Source organism: Natrix helvetica, assembly GCF_964273705.1.
Source record: "Natrix helvetica genome assembly, chromosome: 9".
NCBI classification, from domain to species: Eukaryota; Metazoa; Chordata; class Lepidosauria; order Squamata; family Natricidae; genus Natrix; species Natrix helvetica.
In genome coordinates, this window is record NC_138560.1 from 789,982 (window position 1) to 813,756 (window position 23,775).

At 53.1% G+C, this 23,775-nt stretch overlaps 1 protein-coding gene across 1 annotated transcript in view; it reads right to left on the minus strand.

Annotated features, from left to right (window-relative positions):
• Positions 1-4,434: 4,434 nt before the first annotated feature.
• LRFN1 (leucine rich repeat and fibronectin type III domain containing 1) overlaps positions 4,435-23,775 on the minus strand; it is a 32,520-nt gene continuing 13,179 nt past the window's right edge. The window contains exons 2-3 of the mRNA XM_081962818.1: positions 9,062-10,468; positions 4,435-6,341 (exon numbers count right to left, since the gene is read on the minus strand). Of these exons, the coding sequence (XP_081818944.1) occupies positions 5,456-6,341; positions 9,062-10,437 (2,262 nt within the window). The 5' untranslated portion in view covers positions 10,438-10,468 and the 3' untranslated portion in view covers positions 4,435-5,455. The remainder of the gene's footprint in view (positions 6,342-9,061; positions 10,469-23,775) is intronic.

Below are 23,775 nucleotides of genomic sequence, written 5' to 3' on the forward strand. Positions count from 1 at the left end.
TCTCCCCCCCCCCCCGGCCTTCCGTTTGTAGAGAGACCAGGCCAAGGTGGTCTGCTCTCACCAACCAATGTTTCCAGAAGCCTCTCTCTGCCAAAGGCGGCATTTCCAAGTGGTTGTGTTTCTCCTGAGCCATCTTTAAGGCTGGGGGGGAATGGAGGCTGCCCCGTGAGCTCTCCTTGAAGGGGGCTTAGAGAGCGCGGAGGGAGGGCCAGGGCTCCCCCCAACCACTCCAGGTCACCCCAAGGTTCCCCAGATGAGTTGGGTGTAACCATCCTGGCTGTGGCTGATGGGAACTGCAATCCAGACATGGCACCTGGAAAGCAAGGGGCTCCGGGGGTGGGGAGGGAAACGGAGAGCAGGTGGCAGAACTGAAGGAGGCAGCCTAAGCACAAGGGCTCCTTGGTCACCTTAGGAGGTAGGGAGAGAATGCAAACCAGAGACTGGGCCCCCCAAACATTTATGCAGATAAAATCAGGGCCAGCCGCCCTCGATACACCCAACCCAGAGCCCCTGCAGGCAAAGAGACCTTCCTGGCTGGGAAGAATAAGTCCAAAGCTCCACTTGGCTGCAGATGCTCTCAAGCTGAGCATGATGCAAAGGCAATTTTAAAAAAAAGGTCTTCCTGGAATCATCAGTGACAAATGGGAAATCATGTTTTTCTGCCCTGGAGGAATTGGGGGGCTCGTGGCTTGGGACACCCCTTTCCCAGCCTCCCCCCAATGCCTGCATATGAGAAGCCCCCCCAGCTGCCTGCCTGTTCCAGCTGCCAGAGAGGCACGGAGCATGTGGCGCGTTGCGCATTGCCTGCAAATTGATTGACTTTGTTCTTCTAAGTGTCACTCCTCCCTCCCTCCTTCCTTCCTCCTTGTTTTTCAGCCTCCTTCACGAGATCATCAGCCGAGTCAAAATGGAAAGCTGTTCAAGCAGGGGATCATTTGCGATAAATCCTGAAACACCCCCACCCCCCACCCCGGAAGGTTCCGGAGACCAGGAGGTGGGTGGGGATGGCGAGTTTGGAAGTTGAATGATCGCTCAGCCCAGGCAGGGTCTCTCGGGAGACCTTCAGCAGCCCATAAGCAGGAGTGGATGATGGGACAGGAGGTTCTCCTGGCTCAGGGTGGGCTTGGAGAAGCCCTCTGTCCTGGGCCAAAGAGACCCCTGAGCAACGGAGCTTCCTAAAGCACCTAGAAGAAGAGTTGGCATTGGCCAAGGAGATCGGAGGTGACACCTAAAGAGCCAAAGTCTCCCAAAGGTGATTGATCTTTTTGAAAAGGCAAGTGGCGTTTCGGGGTGTTTTCTTCTCACCCAAGAAGCTTCTTCTGTAGCTTTTGTGAAAGGGTTTCAAAGAAAACACCCAGGAAGAATAACAGAATAACAACTTGAGTTGGAAGGACCTTGGAGGTCTTCTAGTCCAACCTTACACTCAGGCAGGAAGCCCTGCGCCATTTCAAACAGATTGGAGAACAATCTCAGCCTCTCCTCCAGTGAGGGAGCTCCCACAGTTCCTGGAGGGAAGCCCTTCCATTGATTAACTGTTCTACAATCGAAAGAAATTCCTCCTAAGTTCTAGGTTGCTTCTTCTCCTGCCTTCAGGTGCTTTGGAGACTAGATTGACCCCCTCTTCTTTGTGGCAGCCCCCCAAATACCGGAAGAGGTCTATCATGTCAGCCCTAGTTTGCCTTCGGGAGAACTGTGACTGAGAATCTCCACAGACACCAAGCGGACAGAATTTCTCAAGCTTTAAAAGTCCTGTGGAGTAATTCCCTGGGTTGTGTCTCAGGGGGCAGCATGGGGGGCACTCTGCACATGCTCCGAGACCCTGGCCATTCGCGGATTCCAGGCCTTCACCCCATCCCTCCACCCCAATGTGCCAACAACGAAGGTCCAAAAGTGGCAAAGTAAAGCAACAGTAATGATAATAATAATAATAATCGTGGTAATAATTACAATAACAAACTTGCTGGTATAAGTTAATTACTGCATGGTGTCATTAGCATAATAATGAGCCTTTTGCCATAACGAGCTAATTGCTCTAACAAGGGACTCTTTCTGCCTGATCATCAGCATAACAATAAGCAAATTGCCACCACCAGGAGCTCATTATGGGGCCTCATTAGCATACCAATTAGCTCATTTGAATGCCAAAGTGCAAGTGGCTCCTTGGAGGGTCCCACCCCGCCCTGCAATTTGTCTCCAGGGGGCCTCCGGTGGGGCCATTCCTGGGGAGCCCCTGGAGCCTCCCCCCCCAGAGAGGTGATGACTAGCCCTCCCTAAAACGGCTCTCCTGGGGGGCTGGATCACGGGGGGGGGGGATGGGGGGGACGGGACTTGAAGCTGGTTACAAGCAAAGCTAGAGCTGGGGGGGGGGGGTCAGAATCCCATCCTTGAAGGAGGAAGGTGCTTCGTCCTTCAGTTGTGGACACTCCGGAACCTTCTTGTTATTTTCTTGCTGTTCTGCCTGCCTGCTTTCCTCCAGGCCTGCCTCGCAGGGCTCTGTGTTGGATTCCCCCCCCCCCCCGCCTCTTGTCTTTGAAAGGCCTCAGGCTGTAGATGGGCTCCTGGCCCTTGTTCCTTTGTTCCTTTATCTGGTGCTTGTTTGCATCTCCCCTTTGTTAGGTCTGCAAATAACTCAAGGCAGTGAATATATCCGACATACCTCCCTCCCTCCCATTTCCCCCCCCACAAGAACCCTATCAGGAGGGGTGGGCTGAGAGAGAGGGGGGGGGGAGGGGGAGGGAGGGAGAGAGTAGGATGCCTCCTACAGTGCCCTCCCCTCCTGTGCTCCCTGGGGGGCCCTGGGGGGAGGGGGGGAAGCTGCAGAGCCATTTCCAGAGAGTAATTAGCAGCTCACAAAGAGGCACCAGGGATGATGATGAGGAGAGAATCAACCAGGCGACCCAGCTGGGTGGAGGGAGGGACTCACAGCACCCAATTCGGCCACTGAAAGGGGGACTCCGCTCTCCGCCGGGAAGGGTTCTCTGTACAGGTAGTCCTCGACTTACAGCCGTTCATTTAGTGATGGTTCAAAGTCAAAACAGCACTGGAAAAAAATGACTTAAGACCGCTTTTCACACTTAACGACCGCTGCAGCATCCCCACGGTCACCATTTGTGACCTTCCCAGCTGGCTTCCTACAAGCAAAATCAAGGGGGGGGGGAGAAGCCAGATTTGCTTAACAACCGTGTGATTCACTTAACGACTGCAGGGATTTGCTTAACAGCCAGGGCAAAAAACAATTGTAAAATTCGGGCAAAGCTCCCTCAACCACCGCCTTGCTTAACGACCGAAATCTCGCACTGCAAAGGCTTAATATCCAAATATCCAGCTCCTTTTAAAGGCCTGTTTATTGCCATCTGAGGAACCTGCAAGGGGAGTTTTTAAATCAAGGATTCTGGGGAGAAGCAGAGATCCTCTGGATTTAATAATCAGGAGGCGTCGTTTTCAGCTGCAGGGCTTCGTCTTGAAGATCCAGAGACCCCAGAACTGCGGAAGAGCTCTGCAAAACGCCCACCAGGCCAAAGGGGCATCGCAAGGAGACGCCCTCTGTTTCTGCTCCCCTTCCTCTCTGCAGACAGCTGGGTCAAGGGGCAGCAACACCAAGGCAGCCTGGATCTGATGGGGGCCTCGGGGGTAATTACGGCCCGGACATTGATGGATGGATGAATAGCCTCCACAAATATCCCTCCCATCTCTGGGATGTGCAAATAAGGGTTATCTTGTACGCATCCACAATCAGTTAGTGCCCTTATTTCAAGTGCTTAGACCAGAGATTCCCAACCTTGGCTGCTCTGCGATGGGCAGACTTCAACTCCCAGAATTCCCCACCCAGCAGAGCTAGTCCAGCCATCATACAGCAGCCAAGGTTGGGGGATACTGAGATAGGGATGGAGGGTGGGAGAGAGAAAGAGAAGGGGGGGTCGGGGAGAACAGGTAGATGATAAATATAGAGAGGTGATAGATAAGAGATGATGGAGGGATGGATTGAGATATATAGATAATGGAGAGATGATAAATATAGATAGATGATAGATAGATGATGGAGGGATGTGGAGAGAGAGAGAGAGAGGCAGAGACAGACAGACAGGAAAGAGAGATCAGTGTTTCTCAACCTTGGCAACTAAGATGGATAGACTTCAACTCCTAGAATTCTCCAGCCAGCCACCCGTGGGGAATTCTGGGAAGTCCACCATCATAGAGTAGCCAAGGTTGAGAAATATTGGTTTACTTAGACTATTCAAAACCACACCTTATCATGTGGCTACATTCAAATTAAAACATTTTTCACTTTTTTCTGCAGCCACACTGGCACCCCTCATCTGGTGGCCCCTCCCTCCAAGCTGCCCGTTCCCCTCCAGCCCCCACTCCATCTCAGATTCCCCCTGGAACTCTCCCCCCCCCAGGAAGAAACATAATGAGACGGCTGCAGGTCACACACACAAGATTTAATCACCTCCAAAAAGCAGCCTCACTCTGTGATGGATGGAGGGGAACTGGGCAAAACGGGGAGGGGTAGAGAAGGGGGCGGGGAAACAGGGTGGGGTGGGGTCGCCAGTATAGCTTGTTGATGAAAAACTAATGTTGGAGAATTGGGCCTTGAGAAACCTCAGGGTTTCCTATGGGGAGGCAGGGATGACGGGGTGAAACGAGGAGGGGGGATCAAAGGGAATCACGGGGGGTTGGGGGGCAGGAAGGGGGTCTTGTGCTGGGAAATACTTGGGGAATTCAGAGAGGGGAGAAGCTCCATTTGAAAGGACGAGGGGGGAGTGGGGGAAATCAGGATTATCCATATTTTGGGGGGGATCAATGAAGGGACCCTTGTAGAGTTCTGGGGGCACAGAGTTTGGGGAAAGGGGGAGGGGTCCACAAGAGGAAACTGGGACAGGAAGGGGGGGGGTCCGAGAGTTCAAATGACTTTTCTGATAATGACACATCAAACACATATCTTTTTTCTTTGATCTAGACCAGCCAGATACAATAAATAGAGTAACCGGGTGGATTTCACCACCAGATCCTGGGCAGGGCATTGGGGTGACCCCCCCCTCCCTCCCTCCCTCCCTCCCTCCGGCCACCTCAATGCCACCTCTGCTTTGTGCTCTTTTCTTTCTGGATCTGGGCTTAGCGTCGCCTTTTTCATTGGAACAGTGATTAATGCATAAAGAGAACCCTTTGCTGGCTTCTCCTCTTCTGTGCATATGCGCCTCTCCTCGGCTCCCCCCCCCAGCCCTTCCCACTGGGCACTGCAACCCCTCCGCCCCCCTTCTGTCTCACTTCCCTCCTTGCCTGCTCTTCCTTTGGGGAGGGGCTCGGCTAAGGCACCGCTGCCGACATTGTGTCCAGGGAAGAGATCCATTCGCCTCCTTGCGGTTCCTCCCCCTCTTCTCTCCTTCCTCCCCCTCCTTCCTCCGTTGCTGCGCCCCAAACTTGTGCGCCTGGCAGCCCCTCCCCCACCCCCACCTCAGACTGTGCTTTCCAGCATCCACTCCGTGCTGCCAAAAGTGACCCCCCGGTGACTCAAGGGGGATTCCTCCGAGTTCAACTGAGAGGTGGACATGTGTCGTTTTGTCCGTGCGCGGCGGGGATAGCTGTGACTCTGGAAGAGCGAGTAATCCCCGTCGAAGGAATGGCGGTGGTGCCGAGTCCTGGACAGCTCATGAGGGAAAGACCCCGACTCGCTGCAGCTGCCCGGTTTGGCTCGGAGCTGTGGGGTCCCCCCGGGGTCTCTGAGGAGGCACAAGGAGACCGAGGAGCCGGCCCTCCTGACCTCCCTCTGTCCGTCTTCGGAAGCCAAGACCGCCACCGTCTGGAGATCGGGGCTCACCGGAGCCGCCCTCTTCTCCGGCTCAGCCAAGGGGACGTCTGGCCCACGGGGGGCCTCGCCCCTGCTGCCCCCACTGAGCCGGGGGTCCTTGGAAGCAACCTCTTGGAGAGTCTCGTATTTGTCCTCCCCGATCTTGGAGGCCGAGTGGGGCACCGTGCTGGCGCTGGGCGGAGGCGGGTGGCCGCCGTTGGTCTGGGAGTGGACGCTGCTGACTTTGGCCTTCTTGGGCTCCTCCTGGCCGCCGTAAACCTTGTAGCGGATCATGAGGATGATGATGAAGACCAGCACCGAGGCCACAATGATGCCCCCCAGGATGATGATCATGGTGCCCCCCAGGAACTGGGTGTGGAGCGAGTGGCACTGGGCGCTGTCCCCCTCGGTGGTGAATTGCACACAGCCCACCACCCGCGTCGCCGTGAGGGACGTCACGCCGTCGTCGTACACCGCCAAGACGCAGAGGTCGTATTCTCGTCCGGCTGCCAAGTCGTTCACCAAGAAGGTCTTGCTGGAGGAAGGAATCATCCTGTGGAGGGCAGAGAAGGGCAGTCAGACCCCTGGGGAGAGCAGCCACGCGTTCTACGCCCCCTCAATCAGTGGGGAAGGAGGCCAGGTGCCATCCCTCCCTTGGTGACTCCTGCCAATCTGCCTTCCCCGAACTGCTTTCTACAGCTGTGCCTCTGAGCACAGTTCCCATCGTCCCCAGCCCTGTTGGGGACACCTGGATTTTGACAAGAGAAATGGGGAGGGTCTCGGTTGCTTCTGGCCATTTGGTTCTTGGAAGGTCACCTGACTTCCTTCTGGGCCTAGAGCACAGAGCAGATGGCTCCTCCTAAGGTCTAGAAACTTGCTGCCCATTGTCTCTTCTGCTCCTTGTAAGTCTGACCCCTCTCCCACCTGTGCCAACAAGCCTGGGGGGGTCGTAGAGTGGCACATAACTTGGGGAGGGGGGATTTGTGGGCGCTCCTTCTGTTTTTTAAAAAAAAATCTTCCTTTTGGTCTTCTTTTATTTTGCACTCTGTTTTAATTCTGATTTTAATCTCATTTCTTTTTATATGGTTCCTATTGTTTGTATTTGTAAAGTGCCCAGAGTCACTTGGATCGTGAGGTGGGCAGTGTCTAAACTGGGTCGAATTGATAGATGACAGATGGATGATAGCTTGGACAGGTGGATGGATGGGTGATAGTTAGACAGACAGATATATAAGACAAACAGACAGACAGATGATAGATTAGTTAGGTGGATGGATTGATGGATGGGCAGAGACACACAGACTGATGATAGAGATAAAATAAATCTGATTCAAAAACACACACACACACACACACACACACACACACACACAAATGCATCTGTGCTCTGGGGCAGAAGGAGGAGACCAAGGCCCCTTTCTGGCCTCCTCCAGTTGGGACAAATGCTTCCAGCAAAACAGATCTTCCCACCTTCCTCCTAGGAAGACCCCACCCCTTTCAGGAATCCCCCCCCACAAGAGATCCCTTCCCCCCTTCTGCCCCAGAGCCCCTCTTGGCAGAGACGCCCAGCGCCTCAAGAGGCCAAGATCCGGGGGAAGATCTGGGGCCAAGAAGCAGAGCTGCGTGGGTGGGTGGGAGGGCTGTGCTGCCCCCTGTGCAAGAGGATGGCACTCCTGCCAAGCAGTCAATTAGCAAACGGGAGAGGGGGAGGGGGAAGGGGGGAGCAGGAGGCAATTAGCCAGGAATCACAGCTCCGTATAACCAACAGCTGCAATCTTCCGTGGGGGGTGGAGAGGGGAACACAGCACAGCTTGGCTGGGGGGCAAACCACGTGGGGCAGGGTCTACGCGGAGGAAAGCCAAATGGATCTGATCTTGGCAAGGGTGGCAGCTACTCTGCTGGCAATCAGGATGGGCAGGAAAGGAAGGAAAGCCCCCCCCCAGGTCCCACCTGACCAGGCACCCACTTTCTGCTCTGGAGCAAGGGGGAAGGAGTCGGGGGTGGGGCTGGGGTGAAGTGGACGGGGCGATGCCACTGAGGCCCATTTTCCCGTTCCGGATTCATCAGCCAGAGAAAGCTTCTCCTTTCTCTTCTTGCACTCAGGTTTCCCCATCCTTGGGGGTCCCGAGATCTTCCTTTTTGGACCCAGGGCAGCCCAAGGGGCTTCCACATCAGCAATTGCTCTCATGGTGGGCAATCGTTTCCTCCCCCCCAGTTTGAGACACTCTGAGTGCAGAAACCAAGCAGTTCTCTGTTGCGGCAGGCAGAAAGAAGAGAGCGAGGGAGAGAGAGAGAGAGAGAGAGAGGAAGGGAGGGAGGGAGAGAGAGAGAGAGAGAGAGAGAAAGAGAGAGAGAGAGAGAGGAAGGGAGGGAGAGAGAGAGAGAGAGAAGGAGGGCGGGAGAGGGTGGGAGGGAGGTGGATGCCTCCTCTGAGGGGTTACAGCGCTGCTGGGTTGCTCCCAAAACAGCTGGTTGGCCCAGCACCCTCTCCAAAGCCATTGGCACCTGGAATTCTCTCCCCACATCTGGGGCTGAGAGAGGGACCCTCATGGAGAACCCCCCCCAATCTGGAAAATGCTGTTGTTTCTCTGCCCACCTCCTTCCTCCTCTTCTTCGCTCCACCTTTTCTTGTCTCCCTTACAGGCACGACTCCCCCCTCCTGAGTTCTCCACATGCAGCCCCACTTGTTCCCCTCCTTCTCTTCCACGCCTCTTTCCCTTTATCTCCCACCTGAGACCCCAAAGAGAAGCTCTCCCCCTCCCCTGCCTCCCCTCCGCCTGGCAGGGCTGAGATTTACCTGGAAGACGTGCAGAACTGGGCATCCCACAGGTGGCAACATGGCATCTCCCCCTGGCTCCCCCCCCCGTCCAGCTGGGGAGGGGTGAGCTAGGAAGCCGTAGGGCCTTGCCCCTGCAGCCGGGACCAAACAGCCCAGAGCCCGTCCTGGACTTACAACCATTCCTTCAGTGACCGTTCAAAGTTACCATGGCAGTGAAAAAAGGGATGTATCATTGGTTTTTCACACTTACGACCATTGCAGCATCCCCAGAGTCAGGTGATTAAAACTCAGACGCTTGGCAACTGACTCGTATTTATGACGGTCGCAGTGTCCCGGGGTCACATGATCCCCTTTTGTGACCTTCTGACAACCCAAGTCAAGGGGGAAGCCGGATTCACTTAACAACTTGCTTAGCAACAAACCCTTTGGGCTCAGTTGTGGTCGTAAGTCGAGGACTGCCTGGGTTTACTGTAAGGCTGCTCCTTCTTACTCACCTGTAGACCAAGGAGTCATCCAAGGAGCTGTTGTACTGGATCTGGTACATGCGGATACCCGGGATGTGCCGTTCGGACGGCCAGTGGATGACCACGGAAGTAGAGGTCAGTTCCGCTGCTAGGATCCTCCTGTCCTGGTGATTCTTGGTTTCGTTGGAGCCCGATTTGGCAGAGGTGGTGATGTCGGAGGATCCAGGGTCCGGCTCTTTCATGTGGCCGGTGTTGTTGACCAGCAGGGGCAGAGGAACAATGCAGACTTCCATGGGGGCCGTAGCCTCCCCGGCCGCATTGGAGGCGATGCAGGTGAAGATCCCGTTGTCCTTCAAGGTGGTGATGAAGATGTCCAGCGTGCCGTTCTCGTAGACAGTGGCCCGGGTGGTGTTGTGGATTAGTTTGCCGTCGGGCGCGATCCAGTGGATGGAAGGTTCCGGATCCCCCACGCCCTTGCACTTCAGGCTGACCCCCTGGCCTTCCATGATGAAGGCCTTGCTGGAATACTGGCGGGTGATGAGGGGCGGTTCGCAGATGAACTCCTCCTCGGGGATCGACCAAAAATACTTATCCATCAGGTGTTCCGGGGAAGCGCAGGTCTCCAGGTCGTCCTCCCGTGTGAGCCTCCGCAGCCAGAGGAGCTCGCAGTTGCAGTGCAGCGGGTTGCCTCCAAAGCTGATGGTCAAGGTGGACGGGTGAGTCCCACGGACGTTGGCCAGCACTTCGGCCCTCAGGAAGAGGTTGTCCGGAGGCAGCTTCTGCAGCCGGTTGGAGGTCATATCCAGTCTGACCAGCTTCTGCAGCTGGGAGAAAGTGCCCTCCGCAATGTGGTCGATGAGGTTGTGGTCCAGCGTGAGGGTGTTGAGGCTGACCATCTGGCCAATGGCCTCCCAGGGCAAGGTCTCCAGGTTGTTGTAGGAGAGGTCCAGGTCCTCCACGGTGGAGAGGAACTCGTCAAAGCAGGAGGCCTCAATGTGGCTGATCTGGTTGTTCCCCAGGATGAGGTGCCGGAGGTTGGTCAGGCCCCGGAAGTGCTCGTGCTTCAGGGCGGCCAGCCGGTTGCTGTTCATGTGGAGGGCCCGTAAGGCACGCAGGTCGGCGAAGGCGTAGGGCAGGATCTGGCTGATGGTGTTGCGCGAGAGGGTGAGGTGCACCAAGTTGGTCATGTTGGAGAAGTCCTTCCGGCGGATGACGGTGATGAAGTTGTCCGTCAGGCGCAGCTCCACCGTGCGCCGGTCGATGGTGGCCGGCACAAACAGGAGGCCCGTCTTGGCACACAGCATGGTCAACGTGGGGGAGATGTTCTGGCAGATGCAGCGGCCGGGGCAGTGCTGAGCCTTCGCCATGGTGCCAAGCATCAGAAGAGGCAAGAAGAGCTTTTCCATGATACTGGCGCGCTCCGTTCCTGGGGAGGCCCTGGGGACAAAATGAAGCAGCAAAAGGTTATACACGTGGCTTGAATGCATCTCTGCCCAGGTCGCATGTCTCAGAGCTTGCCAGGGCTGCCCTGACTTCAAAGAATTGGGGATGAAATGAGAGCCAGCTGTCCTTAGCCCTAATTTTAGATAATTCACGGCTACCCGTAGGAACGCAAGAGCGCCGGAAAGCTTAAAAAGGGGATTAGACTGTAGGAGAAGGTGTGGAGGAGCCAAAAGAGGGATCAGCCACAGGGGGACTAAGTCCAACCTCCGTTCGGTGCTGTTGGCCCTTAATTCTAACCAGCCGCTGACCATTAACTGAGAAGATTCCTGGACAAAGCCTTCTAGCAATAGAGTAGCTGAAGTGAACCTTCCCTCGTGGGGGGCTGGCCTTTCACGCCCGATACAGATACTCTCGTCTACCTGCAGTTGTATGAAAAGGGCAGCCTCTCTCTGAACACAGGTAGTCCTCCACTTACAACCATTAGTGGCCGTTCAAAGTTACAGCAGGGCTGAAAAAAATGATTTATGATTGTTTTTCACAATTATGATCGCTGCAGCATCCCCTTGGTCATGTGATCACAATTTGGATGCTTTGGTAACGGGTTCGTGTTTACGACGGTCGCAGTGTCCCGGGGTCACGTTTTGCCACCTTCTGACCAGTAAAAGTCAATGGGGAAACCTGAGTCTCTTAACAACCGTGTTACTAGCTTAACAACGGCAGCAATTCACTCAACAACTGTGGCAAGAGAGGTTGTAAAATAGGGCAAAACTCACTTAACAACTACCTCACTTAGCAACAGAAATTTGGGGCTCAACTGCAGTCCTAAGTGAAGGACTTTCTGTAGTTTATCAGTTGCTGCAGAGCAAAAGTGGTAGGTGGCCATTTCCTTTCCTGCACACTCATGTGGGTGTTTGACCACAAGCAAAGCACTATACTAGATGGATGGGCATTATGGGATGGAAAGCACCATTCATCTGGGGGCCAGCTCCCTGAGGTCACACAGCGGCCCCCGGTGCCAGCCCCTTGACACGGGCGCCATCCAGACATCCATCCCTGACTGACAGCTAGGAAGCAGTTGTCAAACCGACAACAGACAGACAGACAACTAACTGACAGTTACAGACGGTACAAACACGGCAGTGTCAAAAGCCATCTGATTGGGATCCATATTGGAATTAATTTTAAGACAGCTTTATGTCCTTCTGTTGATTATCACCGCCAAATCAGCCAATAGTTTTTTTTTTAAAAAAAAAGAAAAATCCAACCCAATCAAGTGATATTTTAAAAAATCATTTCCTTTGCAGCAGCGGTGGACGAAGGCACGAAAGATCAGGTATTTTAGCAGGATTTTTACGCAGCAGGATTTTTTTATTGGCCTTTAACAAGGATTTGCTACTTCTCCATTCTGGGGAGCTGATTTATTTATTTTTTTACATTCTCCAGGTATGGCTAATGAAGAAATTTAGAAGCACAGATCCCAGGGCTATTAAGGGAGGCATTTTCAAAGCGGACGATGGAAGGGAGAAAAAAGTGAGGGAAAGAATTATGTTTATTTAACCATGCTTAGAGAAGAGAAAAGCCCTCTCAAGACAGCTGGTTGTGTTCCTAATATATCAATAATCAAGCGACAGGGCTATTAACAACTTTTATAACTAATAAGAGACAAATTACACTTAAACCAACCTAAAGTTTTAAGTAAAAAAAATGTGGTTTTCACTAAAATCTTGAGGAGGGGGCTACTGAGAATAAATAGCTTCTCAAAATTATTTTGAAAGGTTGCAAAGAGAATCAGAACCTCATTTTTTAAAAAGGCACAAAGTACGCAAATGAAACTCTGCCCCTTTTAACGCACATTGCACACCAGGAGAAGGAGTGCTGGTGCCAATTTGGTATTTTCACACATGCGCCCATGTGCCCCGGGTCACAACTGAGTCAAGCACCCTTCAAAGGAGATCAACCGTTGCCAGGACCAGGCAATTTTCCTCATTATTTCTAAAAACCTCTTGATTCTCCTAAGTTTGGTGCAATTTGGGCAGGGGGTCAGCAGCATAGCCTCCCTAAAGGATTGTGGGTCCTTGGAACTCTCTGAGCTGGGCGATTTTCTTGCAGACGCTTCATGACCCAACTAAGTAACATCATCAGTGCTAGAAGGAAGCTGGGTTTGGAGGAAGGAGGAGGAGGAGGAAAACGACGGTAGGGTCTTTGCACTCTCTGGGCGGATGGCAGACATAACCACAACTGCTCAATCCAACCCCCAGAATGCACAGCAAGAGCAGGGGTTCTTGACTGCATCCATCTTGACTTTTTTGCCCTGTTGTGGGTGCTTCCTTTCCTTGAAGCTGGAGGAATGGCCCAAACCCGGGAAGATTTGAAGTGATGGGTAAATTGCAGAATTAATAAAGCAAGAGGGAAAACTTTGCACTCTGCAAACCACAGGTAACCTACTTTCCCCTCGGGCTGCGCTGCCCCTCCACCTGCCGGCCCCTGGCTGAGAATGAGGGGATGGAATGCAAGCCCCCTCCCCGAGAAAGCCCATTCAAGACCCGCCGGATTGATTGGCCCGTTTTCCAGGCTGCTGCAGTCCAGAGCGACGCGGAGCGGCTTAGCCACGTTACGCTCTTCGCGTGAAGCGAGGGGAAAAGCGCAGGCCTTAAAGCGGGGATCACCCCGTGTAATGGGGGAGCGCGGCGCCCAGATAAACAAGAGCCGCATTCGCTGCGCCCCGGATTACAGCCCTAGCCGCGCACCGCCTTCCCGCCCCCGCAGCCTGCGGGAAAAGCCGCCGGGAGGGGCTCCGCCGAAGCGGGTGAGGGGTGGCAGGGTGGTGCATGGAGGGGAGGGGGGTCCCTGGGAGGGGGCTAGCCATGACTCCAAGGACCCCCTCTCCTTTCAGCACCGGACAGCTCCTCCCGGGCAGGCCTCCAATCGCGCCGACCCGGCTCAGCGGCTGCTAAAGGAGCCTTGCGGGGTTTTCTCCCGCGTGGGCTGACGGAGTGACGGCAATCATTGGGCAGAAGCCGGGGAGGAAATAGCGGCAAGAATCATTTTTAACCCCCCTCCCCGCAGGAAGCAACGGGGGAAAGGAAGCAAGTGGGCATGGAGAGGGAGGAAGCATCTTCCTGGGGGGGGGGACCCTCTCTGGGGTGTCCTGGGCAACCCTGGTGGCCAGTGGGTCACGCACTCTCCGGCCCCAGGGACTTCGAACTCAAGGCTGGGCCTTTGCCAACCTTGTGCCCACCAGGCGAGTCTGTTCACCTGCCTGCAAAATTAAAGCATCCAATCAAAACAGCGCTCCAATTCTGGGGGCCCGAGTGGCAACCGCCTGTGCCAACTGGAGGCCAAAAGCCCAGGCTGTCCCTGTGCCCGAGGGGCTGATGGGCACCACAGGCCTCAAATCTTTCAAACTGGCGCTGGCTCAGCTGCAGGTCCCCAGATGGGCCCAGGCGCCCAAGGAAGGAAGGAGTCATGAGCACCAGTGGCGCGAACAATGCCAAGTGGGTGCCAGACGGGGCAGGAGGCTTGGTGCCCCCTCCGCGCCTCCCAATGGGGAATAATTAGCACTTCCAGCTTTATTTAGACTCAACCTCTGCTCAGCTTCCTTGAAGGCAGCCTTAACAAGCCGGATCAAACCATGGCTTGGTGTGACAAAGTGACTCACAAGTCTCAATTTTGCCCTGGAGAGCAATCTTCAATTTGATTTGGCCGATCCAGATGTTTGGAGAGCTTCTTTCGCTCCTGCATCATCCAGAACAGGGATCTCCAACCTTTAAGACTTGTGGACTTCAACTCCCAGAATTCCTCAAGCATGCTGGCTGAGGAATTCTGGGAGTTGAAGTCCACAAGTCTTAAAGTTTCCAAGGTTAGAGACCCCTGATCCAGAACATCTGGAAGGGAATCCATCAGAATCCATTCCCGTTGCTAAGCGAGGCAGTTGTTAAGTGAGTTGCATCTCATGTCACATAAAATGAGATGCAACTCACGTAACAACTGCCTCATTTAGCAATGGACATTTTGGGCTCAATTGTGGTTGTAAGTTGAGGAATGAATCCTGCGATCACTTAAACAGATTCGCTTAACGACCACAAGATTCAATCCTCGACTTGCGACCACAATTGAGCCCAGCATTTACATTGCTAAGCCAGGCAGTTAAGGGAGACTTGCTTAACAACTGCCTTACTTAGCAATGGAAATGCAGGGGCTCAATTCTGGTCATAAGCCAAGGACTGAATTATGCTGTTGTTAAGCGAAACTGGTTTTCTCTCTTTGACTTAGTTTGTTGGAAGTCCACTGGGAAGTTTAGACACGGTGATCACATGACCCCGGGGACACAGCAGCCGTCATAAATGCGTGTCAGTTGCATTTATGCCTCTGAATTTTGATCACAGAGGGAATGCAGCAATGGTCATAAGCATGAAAACCTGTCATAAGTCACTTTTTTCAATGCTGCTGTAACTTCGTCACTAAGGGAATGGCTGCAAGTCAAGGACTACTGGAAACCTGCCTTGGGAATCAGGTTTGAAATCCTCCATGCTGACATTTTGAACTAAAATGAGGATGTTGCTGGGGGGGGGGGCTGACCCCCGAGACAAGGAACTGAGAAGGCCCCCTGAAGAAACCCCTGCAGCCTTCCGCCTGCCAGATGTGCAGAGTCCCAGCTCCCATCACCCCCAACCAGCCTGGATTGTTCTAAGGAAACCTTAATTCTGTCCTAAGAGAACCTAAGTCTCCACATGGGGCCCTGGGTCATCCACGGGGGCTCTTCCCACCCGTGGCCGGGGGTCCAAGGGACGGGACTGGCTGAAGGAGAGAAAAAAGGCAGCAGGTCAACCGGCTCATGTATGCTCAGGCCTCCCAATTGCCTTTATTTCTCCATCGATAAACAGACTTTCTCAACCTTGGCAGCTTTCAGAGGTATGGACTGCAACTCCCAGAATTCCCCAGCCAGTGAAGCAAGGAATTCTGGGAGTGGAAGCCCACACCTTTGAAAACTGCCAATGTTGAGCACCCTTGGAGCAGGCTTTGCTTATTCCTGAGAGGGAAGTCAGTCACGATCCCTCTTGCATGGATTTACTCCTCCTCTGGGCTCCCCAAATCCAGCCCAGCTCTTCCTGGGGGTCATGCCTTCTCCCCCAATGTACTTGTGCCCGGATTGGGCTCCAGAGACGCTCGGCAGATGTTGCTGAAAGAGCGGAGGGGAAGATCCTCCAAGCAGCAGCAGCAGCTGCGTCTCCATCCTCTCTTTTCAACCGCCTGTCTGTCTGAGTGTCTCTCGGCGTCATTTCCACGTCTTGCAATCGAGCCCAATTTCTCTCTCCTTGTCTCCCAACAATCTCTTTCTTCTCTTAAAGGGAAGGTGGGGGATGGGGGGGAGAGAAGGGGCGGGCACCGACTCTTTGCAGAATGAGATGCAAAAACGCTTTTCCAGTTTTAAGTCTGCCCAACAACTGGGCAAAGGAGAGGCAGCGTAGTCTGTGTGTGTGTGTGTGTTTGTCAGAAATTAGGGTTAGACTGGGGGCGGGGAGGCAAAGGAGAGGCTGGGGGCTGCCCAGATACCTGGCATCAGCAATAAGACAATAAGGTAGTGATGCAGGAGCGAGAGGGAGATAACAGATTTAATTGGCTTGTGCTGGATTCCTGGAAAAGGAGCCACTGGGGGCTGGGGGGGGGAGGAAAAATATGGTTCCTCCAATGAGGGTTCAGGTCCCAGAGGTGGGAGCAGCAAAGTTCGTTGCCTCTGCAAAGGAGAGAAATCAGCTTCTCTTGAGTTACTGTAACTTTCTGATTCAATGGACCAAGAGTGTGGGAAGGGTGTCTGTTAAAGGTCTGTTGAATCAGAATGAGCTGTTGTGCTGGGGGAATTTATGCATTTCCTCCTGGGTACAAGGAGGCACTTTGCATATACAGAGAAACAGACCAGGCACAGACAGACACCCTTCCCCCACTATTGGTCCATCAAAAGGGGTTGAACCAGCATTTATGCACATTGAGATGTATGGATTTCAAGCTTTGCTGGCTGGGGAATTCTGGGAGTTGAAGTCCACACATCTGGATGTTGCCAAAGTGGAGAAACACGGAACGGTCCAATCAGTCACCTTTCTTCCTGATTCTTTTTGGGTCCCTTCTCAGTTCCTGGGCGTGACTCTTCTTGGGGTACAGCCTCTTTTGGGGGCTGCTTTTCTAGCCCTGTGGCCTCCCATGCCTTTTTCTGCAGCTGTTTTCCAGCTGCAGCCTCCGAGGAAATTGGCTGAAGCTGCTTTAATGGGGACCCTCTGGGGCCCCGACAGCTCTAAGGCAGGGCCAAACATGCTCCCCATTGAGAGGGTCCGGCAACCTTCAACCAGGCGGGATTAACCCCACCCAGAAAAAAATCAACTTCATCCCCACCTGGATCCATCAGAAGGCAGCTCTTCGCCACTCATCATTTTTCATTTCATATTATTTATCTAGTTGAAGTATTTTTACGCCTCCAGGTTCTCCGGGTAATTTACAGCACAAGAAGCAGAACAAGTTAAAAATATATCCATTAAAAGGGATTAAAGCAGCCCCAGAGACAGAGGCAGAGATCAAAGAAACAAAACACGCCCCTAAGAAGCTGCACTTTCCCCTCCCCCCCCCCTTAAAAACCAGCTTAATCTGATGGCAAATCAGTCGGAGGGAAAAGGCCAGAGGCCACAATCTGTGTTCACACAACTACAGCGGGTCCTCGACTTACGACTGCAGTTGAGCGCAGAATTTCCATTGGTAAAGGAGACATTGGTTATGTGTCGTTTGCCCCATTTTACAACCTTCCTTGCCATGGTTGCTAAATGAATCCCTGCAGTTCAGTTAGTCCCATGGTGGTTAAGTGAATCCGGCTTCCTCGTGGACTTGGCTTGACTCCCGAGAGGCTGCGACCGTCATAAATATGAGTCACTTGCCAAGCATCTGAATTTTGATCACATGACCCGAGGGATGATGCAATGGTTGTTAAGTGGGAAAAGTCACAATTTTTCAGTGCCGTTGTAACTTTGAATGGTCACTAAATGAATTTTTGTAAGTGGAGGACTTCCTGTGTTCTAAGCCAGGCAGCCAAAAGGCCGCTTCTCCTCCAAAGAAACTGGCAGGCCAGCTGCTCCCCTTGCCAACGCCTGGCAGAAGCCGGCACCTTTTCTGAATGTGACCAGAAGCGCCTGGTTCCGCCGGGCTCTCCCGTTTCTCAGAGGCCGCCAGAAACCCTGGACATCAGCCAGCCAGTCCCCTCCACACTACAAAAGCCAAAAGCCACAGCGGGGGCCTGCCGTGTCCCTCCAGAAGCCCTGATCTACCTTCTCTCTACTTCCCAAGAGTTGGGAGACGTAGAGCCACCAGGCGCCATGCTGCACCTAGCGGAGTAACCGAGTTCACACACCACGCTTAAGCCCTGGTTTTCCAAACACCGTTGACTGACTCGCCACAACTGGCAGGCCGGCCCCCACATCCCAGGGACGGGAACTGTGGCTTACCAGCATCACAGCCAGATTGCTTGGCACTCGGGTGCTCTCACCCCACAGGGAAAGGATGCCGACGTGGAAGGGAAGGGATGTTCCTGTGTGCCCCCCCCTCAAGAAATGCCAGGCAGCAGCAGCAGCAGCAACGACCCCTCCCCCAAGGAATGCAGCATGGTTTCTCACCCCTCCCTTGAGCAAATAAATAAATAACACACCCAAAAGGGCTGTTAAAAATCTCTAAAAATAACTTTTCTCCTCGGAGACTTAGTTGCCTGTTGGCAAAGGAGCCTCAAACAAAATGAGACTGGAGGCTTCCGACATCTGGCGGAGAAAGACAAAGGGGGGGGGGTCATCCACCATGGGGTCTGCAAGCCCCAGGGCTGCCTCCTCCCACTCCCCACTCGGGTGAATTCACTCACATGTCGTAAAAACCAAGAGATGAAATGAAACTTTGGCTGCCTGCAACACCTCCCAGACGCCCTGGAGGATTAAAACACTTGGGGAGGGGTCAGGGGGCAGCTGTCACGCTCGGCCTGTCTGGAAGGTTGCCTGTCCAGAAGAGTAGGGGGCTAGGAAGATGCTTGGGGAGGGGCAGATCTTGTTGGTCTGCCAGCTTACCATCCGATCAAGGAGGGCTTTGGACTGGCTGCATCTGTCATGGCAGCCCTTTGAAAATGGGACCCCCAAGCGCTTCTCAGAATTGCCCACCTGCCCAGAAACCTCCCCTGCCCTGCTCTTGGGAGGGGGGGGGCTGAGGTTCAGAGCAGTACTCTAGCAGCCACAAAGCTGCCAAGTTCCATTGCCCATCATCCCTGCTGGCCAGTTTCAAGAAAAGATTGGAGCACCATTTGCCCAGGATGGTGTAAGACCTCCTGCCTTGCACAGGGGGCTGGACTAGAAGACCTCCAAGGTCCCATCCAGCCTTATGATTCTATGATTCTATGATCCTGGCCAGGGGGTTGGACTAGAGGACCTCTGAGGTCCTAGGATCCTATGATTCAAAGCCAGCCCAGCCCTGGTTTCCCCCTCCCTTTCCAGCTGTTTGCTTTTCCCACCCTAAAGAAGGGCTGTTGAAGGCAGCCATGTTCTCTTGGGGTGTCCACTGAGTCAGATCTAAAGTGCAGCCCCCCCTTTCACCCCAGTTACTGCCCTGGGTTACTACCCTGAGGCTCCTTGGGGGTCTCCGAAGCAACCTGACTGAGGGTAAGAGTTCTGTGCAGGAGCCCCACAGAAAAAGGGGTCTTTGCAAGCCAGAAACCTTTCTGCGTTCCTCCTTCCATTTCGTGCAAAAAGTGCTTCCCCCCTAACATGTGCGTGTGTCTGTGTGAATGCTACACTTCTTCCCCTGTTTACTCTGGTTTTCTGCAGGAAGAGCCACTGCTGTCGTCTCCCACCCACCCACCCACCCACTTCCTAGCTGCTCCCACGGCTGAACAACGGGGCTAAAGGGTTTCTTGAAAAGTTCCCTGGTGTCCTCTGCCAATCGCTTGAACTTTCTCTCTCACGGAACTCAATAATGTCCTCCGTTGTCATAGATAATTACGGCTGCTTGGCTGGCTTGGTGCGGCCTCTCCAAACACCCTTTGTGCTGCACTCCCCATAAATTGTCCGTCGCTCATTCTCTGACTGGCCACTATCTGGAACGGAGAGAATCCTCGCTGACCTCCTCCACAGCCGGGCCTCGGTCCCTGCAGCCCAATGGCAGACGTCCAGGAAGGAGGGAAGCAGGGGTCTCCATGCAGGATTCAAGGCTTTTGTGTGGCAGGGCTGAAGGGCCTACGGAGTTGGACTATGCGTTCCAGTCACCTGACATGGAAGGGCCGTCCTAAACCATCCCTCCTTTTCTTGGCGGCACTAGAAGTATTTGCAGTTTTAGGAATCGCCTGCGAGATACAGAACCCATGGATGGGATTTGTGGTAGCAAAAGGGAAGGGAGAATAGAATAGATGTGGCATGGCCAACTTGATTGGTCTCACCCTTAGGAAATTCCTCCTTAGTCCAACACACAGTAAAATATATAGAATAGAATAGAAAATGGAATAGAAAATAGAATAAAAAATAGAAAAGAGTGGGGTGGAATGGAATAAGAATAGAATACAATAGACTAGACTAAACTAGACTAGACTAGAATAGAATAGAATAGGAATAGGAGTAGGATAGAAATTCTTTATGGACCAAGTGTGATCAGACACACAAGGAATTTGTCTTCGACAAAGGAAAAAGGGAGGGAGGGAGGAGCATACGGAGAGAGGGAGGAAGAATGAAAGGAAGGGAAAGCAGAAGAAAAAGTGAAAGGAAAGGAAGCACGTAGATGAGGAAGGGAAGGGAAGGAAAAAGAAAATGCTAGTTAATCCAGAAATATCAGCCCACATTTTGCAGAGCTAATCCCCAGACAAAAAGAGCGCATACACTTCCTCCAGGGTCTCCCTCCCCCTTTCCAAATCTTCCCCCTTCAGCAGTCCAGCCACTGATCTCCGGGGTTGTTTGCGTCTTAAAGCAAGCGGCTCTTATCCCGAGTGGCCAGAGGCTCCTTTCAGATCCTCGGCTGTATTGTTCATTTCATCTCTTATTTGCTTTCTGGTGTTGATTGCAAAACTCTATTTCATCCAAATACACCCAGCCTTTTTAAGAAGTTGTGTCAACAAAGCAGATTATCCACAGATACCCGAAAGAACAAAAAGCATAAGCGACCTGTGAAAGGATGAAGAGCGAATCTGAACACAGCACCAGAGTGGGGAGGTCTGCAGGCAGGAGCCCAGATGTTGGAAGGCCAAGCAAAGGTCTCCTTGCCAACTGGCCTCCAGATGTTGGGGGCGTCTCAATTGTCGGGCTTTTCAAACCTCTGGACTCCCAGAAATGGACTCAAGTCGCCACAAGTCATTGGCTACAGCAGAGGTCTTCAAACTTGGCAACTTTAAGACTTGTGGACTTCAACTCCCAGAATTCTCCAGCCAGCTCTGCTCAGAATCCCCCCCCCCCGGGTTCCCCTCTTGCCCAGTTCGGCCCTCCCCTCCCACTCTAATGGTAGTCCTTAATTTATGACCACAATTCCCCATTGACTTTGCTGGCCAGAAGGCCACAAAAGGGGATCCCATATCCCTGGGACACTACAACCGTCATAAATATGAATCAATTTCCAAGCATTGGAAAACGGTCATAAGTCACTTTCATTTTTTTAAATTTTACTTTATTAAATAAGTGCTATATGAACAGCGTATTGTCTGGGTCAATTTGCTTACATAATAATATATTGTATAATAATGAAAATAAGACATACATAATAATATTTCTGCTTCTATGGCCCAACCATTGATAAGACAAGTGCCACATTTGAAAATGTTCTGTATCTTCTTCATCTTTTATCTTTAATCTCAACCTATCCATTTCTGCACAATCTAGTACTTTTAAAATTATATCTGTTGGCAACAAGGAAGAGGAGGGTCCGAGGAGGGGGCTTTTCCCAGTGCCGTTGCAACTCTGAACGGTCACTAAATGAAATGGTGTTTGCCTGTACCTGTGCAGGAAAAGACCCCCCCTCCCCAGCCCCTCCCCCCTTTTGCTGCCCACCCGTCCGTCTCAATGGCAACGAGTGCACTATCGATCCGCAGCTCCGCTCACGGCTGCAAGACTGTGGCGGCTGCTGCTGCTGCAGCTGCTGCTCCTGCAGGCGTGCAGCCAGGGAACATGCCGTGATAATGCGGGTGTCTGGCAGGCCCATCCAGGCCTATCGCGAGCCGTCTGGCCGCAGTAGCTGCGGAGGGAGAGGCTGCGGGAAGGCCAGTCCCACGCGGAGACCCTGGCAATCGGTTGCCCTGGCCCACCGAAAAGCCACCACACTCCGTTGTGAGACGGAGCGTGTGAAGCCCACAAATGCCGCCGAGGATGAAAGCGCAGGTGCAAAGCAGCCCAGTCCAGCCGCGCCCCCTCCAAGGCCTCCAAAGAAGCAGCTGATGGTCTGCGCCACGCAAGAAGCCAATGGATTCCTGGGCACAGTTGGAGGATCCCCATCTCTGGTAATGCCAAGAGCATGGCCAGCCTCGGATAGTGGCAGGCGTTTGGCATCCTGTTTGGAGACTGAAAAGGGGGCCAATAGGAGAGAATCGATGCAACTCCGGTCGAACGGCGGAGTCTTCGGCGCTCTCCGAGTTTGGTGATTGGCTTGCAAATAGCAGAGAAGGTCTCACTGCAGCCACCTTGACAAGACAAGATGCTGCGTGTATACATAGGAAGTCCTCAACCTACGACCACAATTGAGCCCAAAATAAGTTGTTAAGCGAGTTTGCACCATTTTACGACCTTTCTTGCCACACGTAAAAGTGAATAATGGCAGTTGTTAAATTAGTCACATGGTCGTTAAGTGAATCTGTTTTCCCCATTGACTTTGCTTATCAGGTGGTCACATGACCCTGGGACATCACAACCGTCATAAGTACGAGTCAGTTGCCAGACGTCTGAATTTTGATCGTGTGACCCTGGGGATGCTGAAGCAGTCATAAATGTGAAAAACAGTCGCAGGTTTTTTCAGTGCTGTGGTAACTTTGAATGGTCACTAAGTGAGGTGTTGTAAGTTGAGAACTGCTTGCTTAGGGCTTCATTCTGTTCATTTGTCAAGGTAATCCTCGACTTACAACGGTTCATTTAATGATGATTCAAAAGTACAACAGGACTAAAAAAATGGATTTATGATTGTTTTTCACACTTATGACCTTTGGAGCACCTCGAGGTCAAAATTCAGACGCTTGGGATCTGACTCACATTTATGACGGTCACATGATCACCTTTTGACCTTCGGAGAAGCAAAACCAACAGAGAAGCCAGCCTCACTTAACAACCATTTTACCAATTTAACAACTGCAGGGGTTCACAGCAACTGGGCCCGGAAAGGTCGTAAAATGGAGCAAATCTCACAAAAAACCGCTGCTCTTACAGATGGAATTCGTGGCTCAACTGTGGTCGTCAGAGCCAGCCTTCCTTCTGCAGGACTGCCTCCCCCCAAGCCCCTCCTTTGCTTGCAAGCCACGGTCTCTGGCGGGGGGGGGCAAGGGGAGGGGCTTCCTCTGCTGGCCTTATCTTGACCACCGGCTGCTCAGATTTACGGCCTGCTCCAAGCCCGTCTTCTCCTGCCCTTCAGCCGCAGCCGGAGGGGAGGGGAGGGGGGGGAAGGCTATATCGCTGCCTGCCTGTCTAGGGACGGACACTTCCATGCCAGCCTTGAGACGTTGGCAGAAGAAGTCTCTGTGCCCACTTATCAGCCAGGCTCAGATCCCCTCCGGTGCCTCATGCTCCAGGGGAGATGGATCCACAGCTGGAGGCCAGAAGCCTGCCCAATCCCTTCCAATGATGCAGTCCCACTGGAACGAGGCCCCCCGTCTCTTTGCCACCAGCGGCTCTTCCCTCCAGCCTTCCCCCAAAGCCCCCCACCAGGAGGCCGAAGCAGACCTCAAGCCGGAATTTCTGCCCCCCTCCGACCTGCACAAAAAGACCCCGAAGGGGGAGACTCTCTGCAGCAACACAAGCGTTCCTTGCACGTCTCCGGCCGAAGGGGGTAGTTTGAGGACCCCTGATTTAGAGCAATATAAAAAATGCAAGGGCAAATAAACTTTCCTGCAAACCACCAGTGGTCCATAGACCACCAGTTAGTGGCCGCTGGTCTGGAGGCAACCTGGGGGCCTTTGCTGCCCTGGGGGGGGGGGGGGGCTCTGCAGCTCTCTTCACCCTTCAGAGACGAAGGAAGCCTTTCCCAGCTCATATTGTGAAACAGACATAACAGCCAATAATTGCCAAATCAAAGGTTGCCAATCAATAGTTGAGTCAAAAGTAACAATTGCCACACGC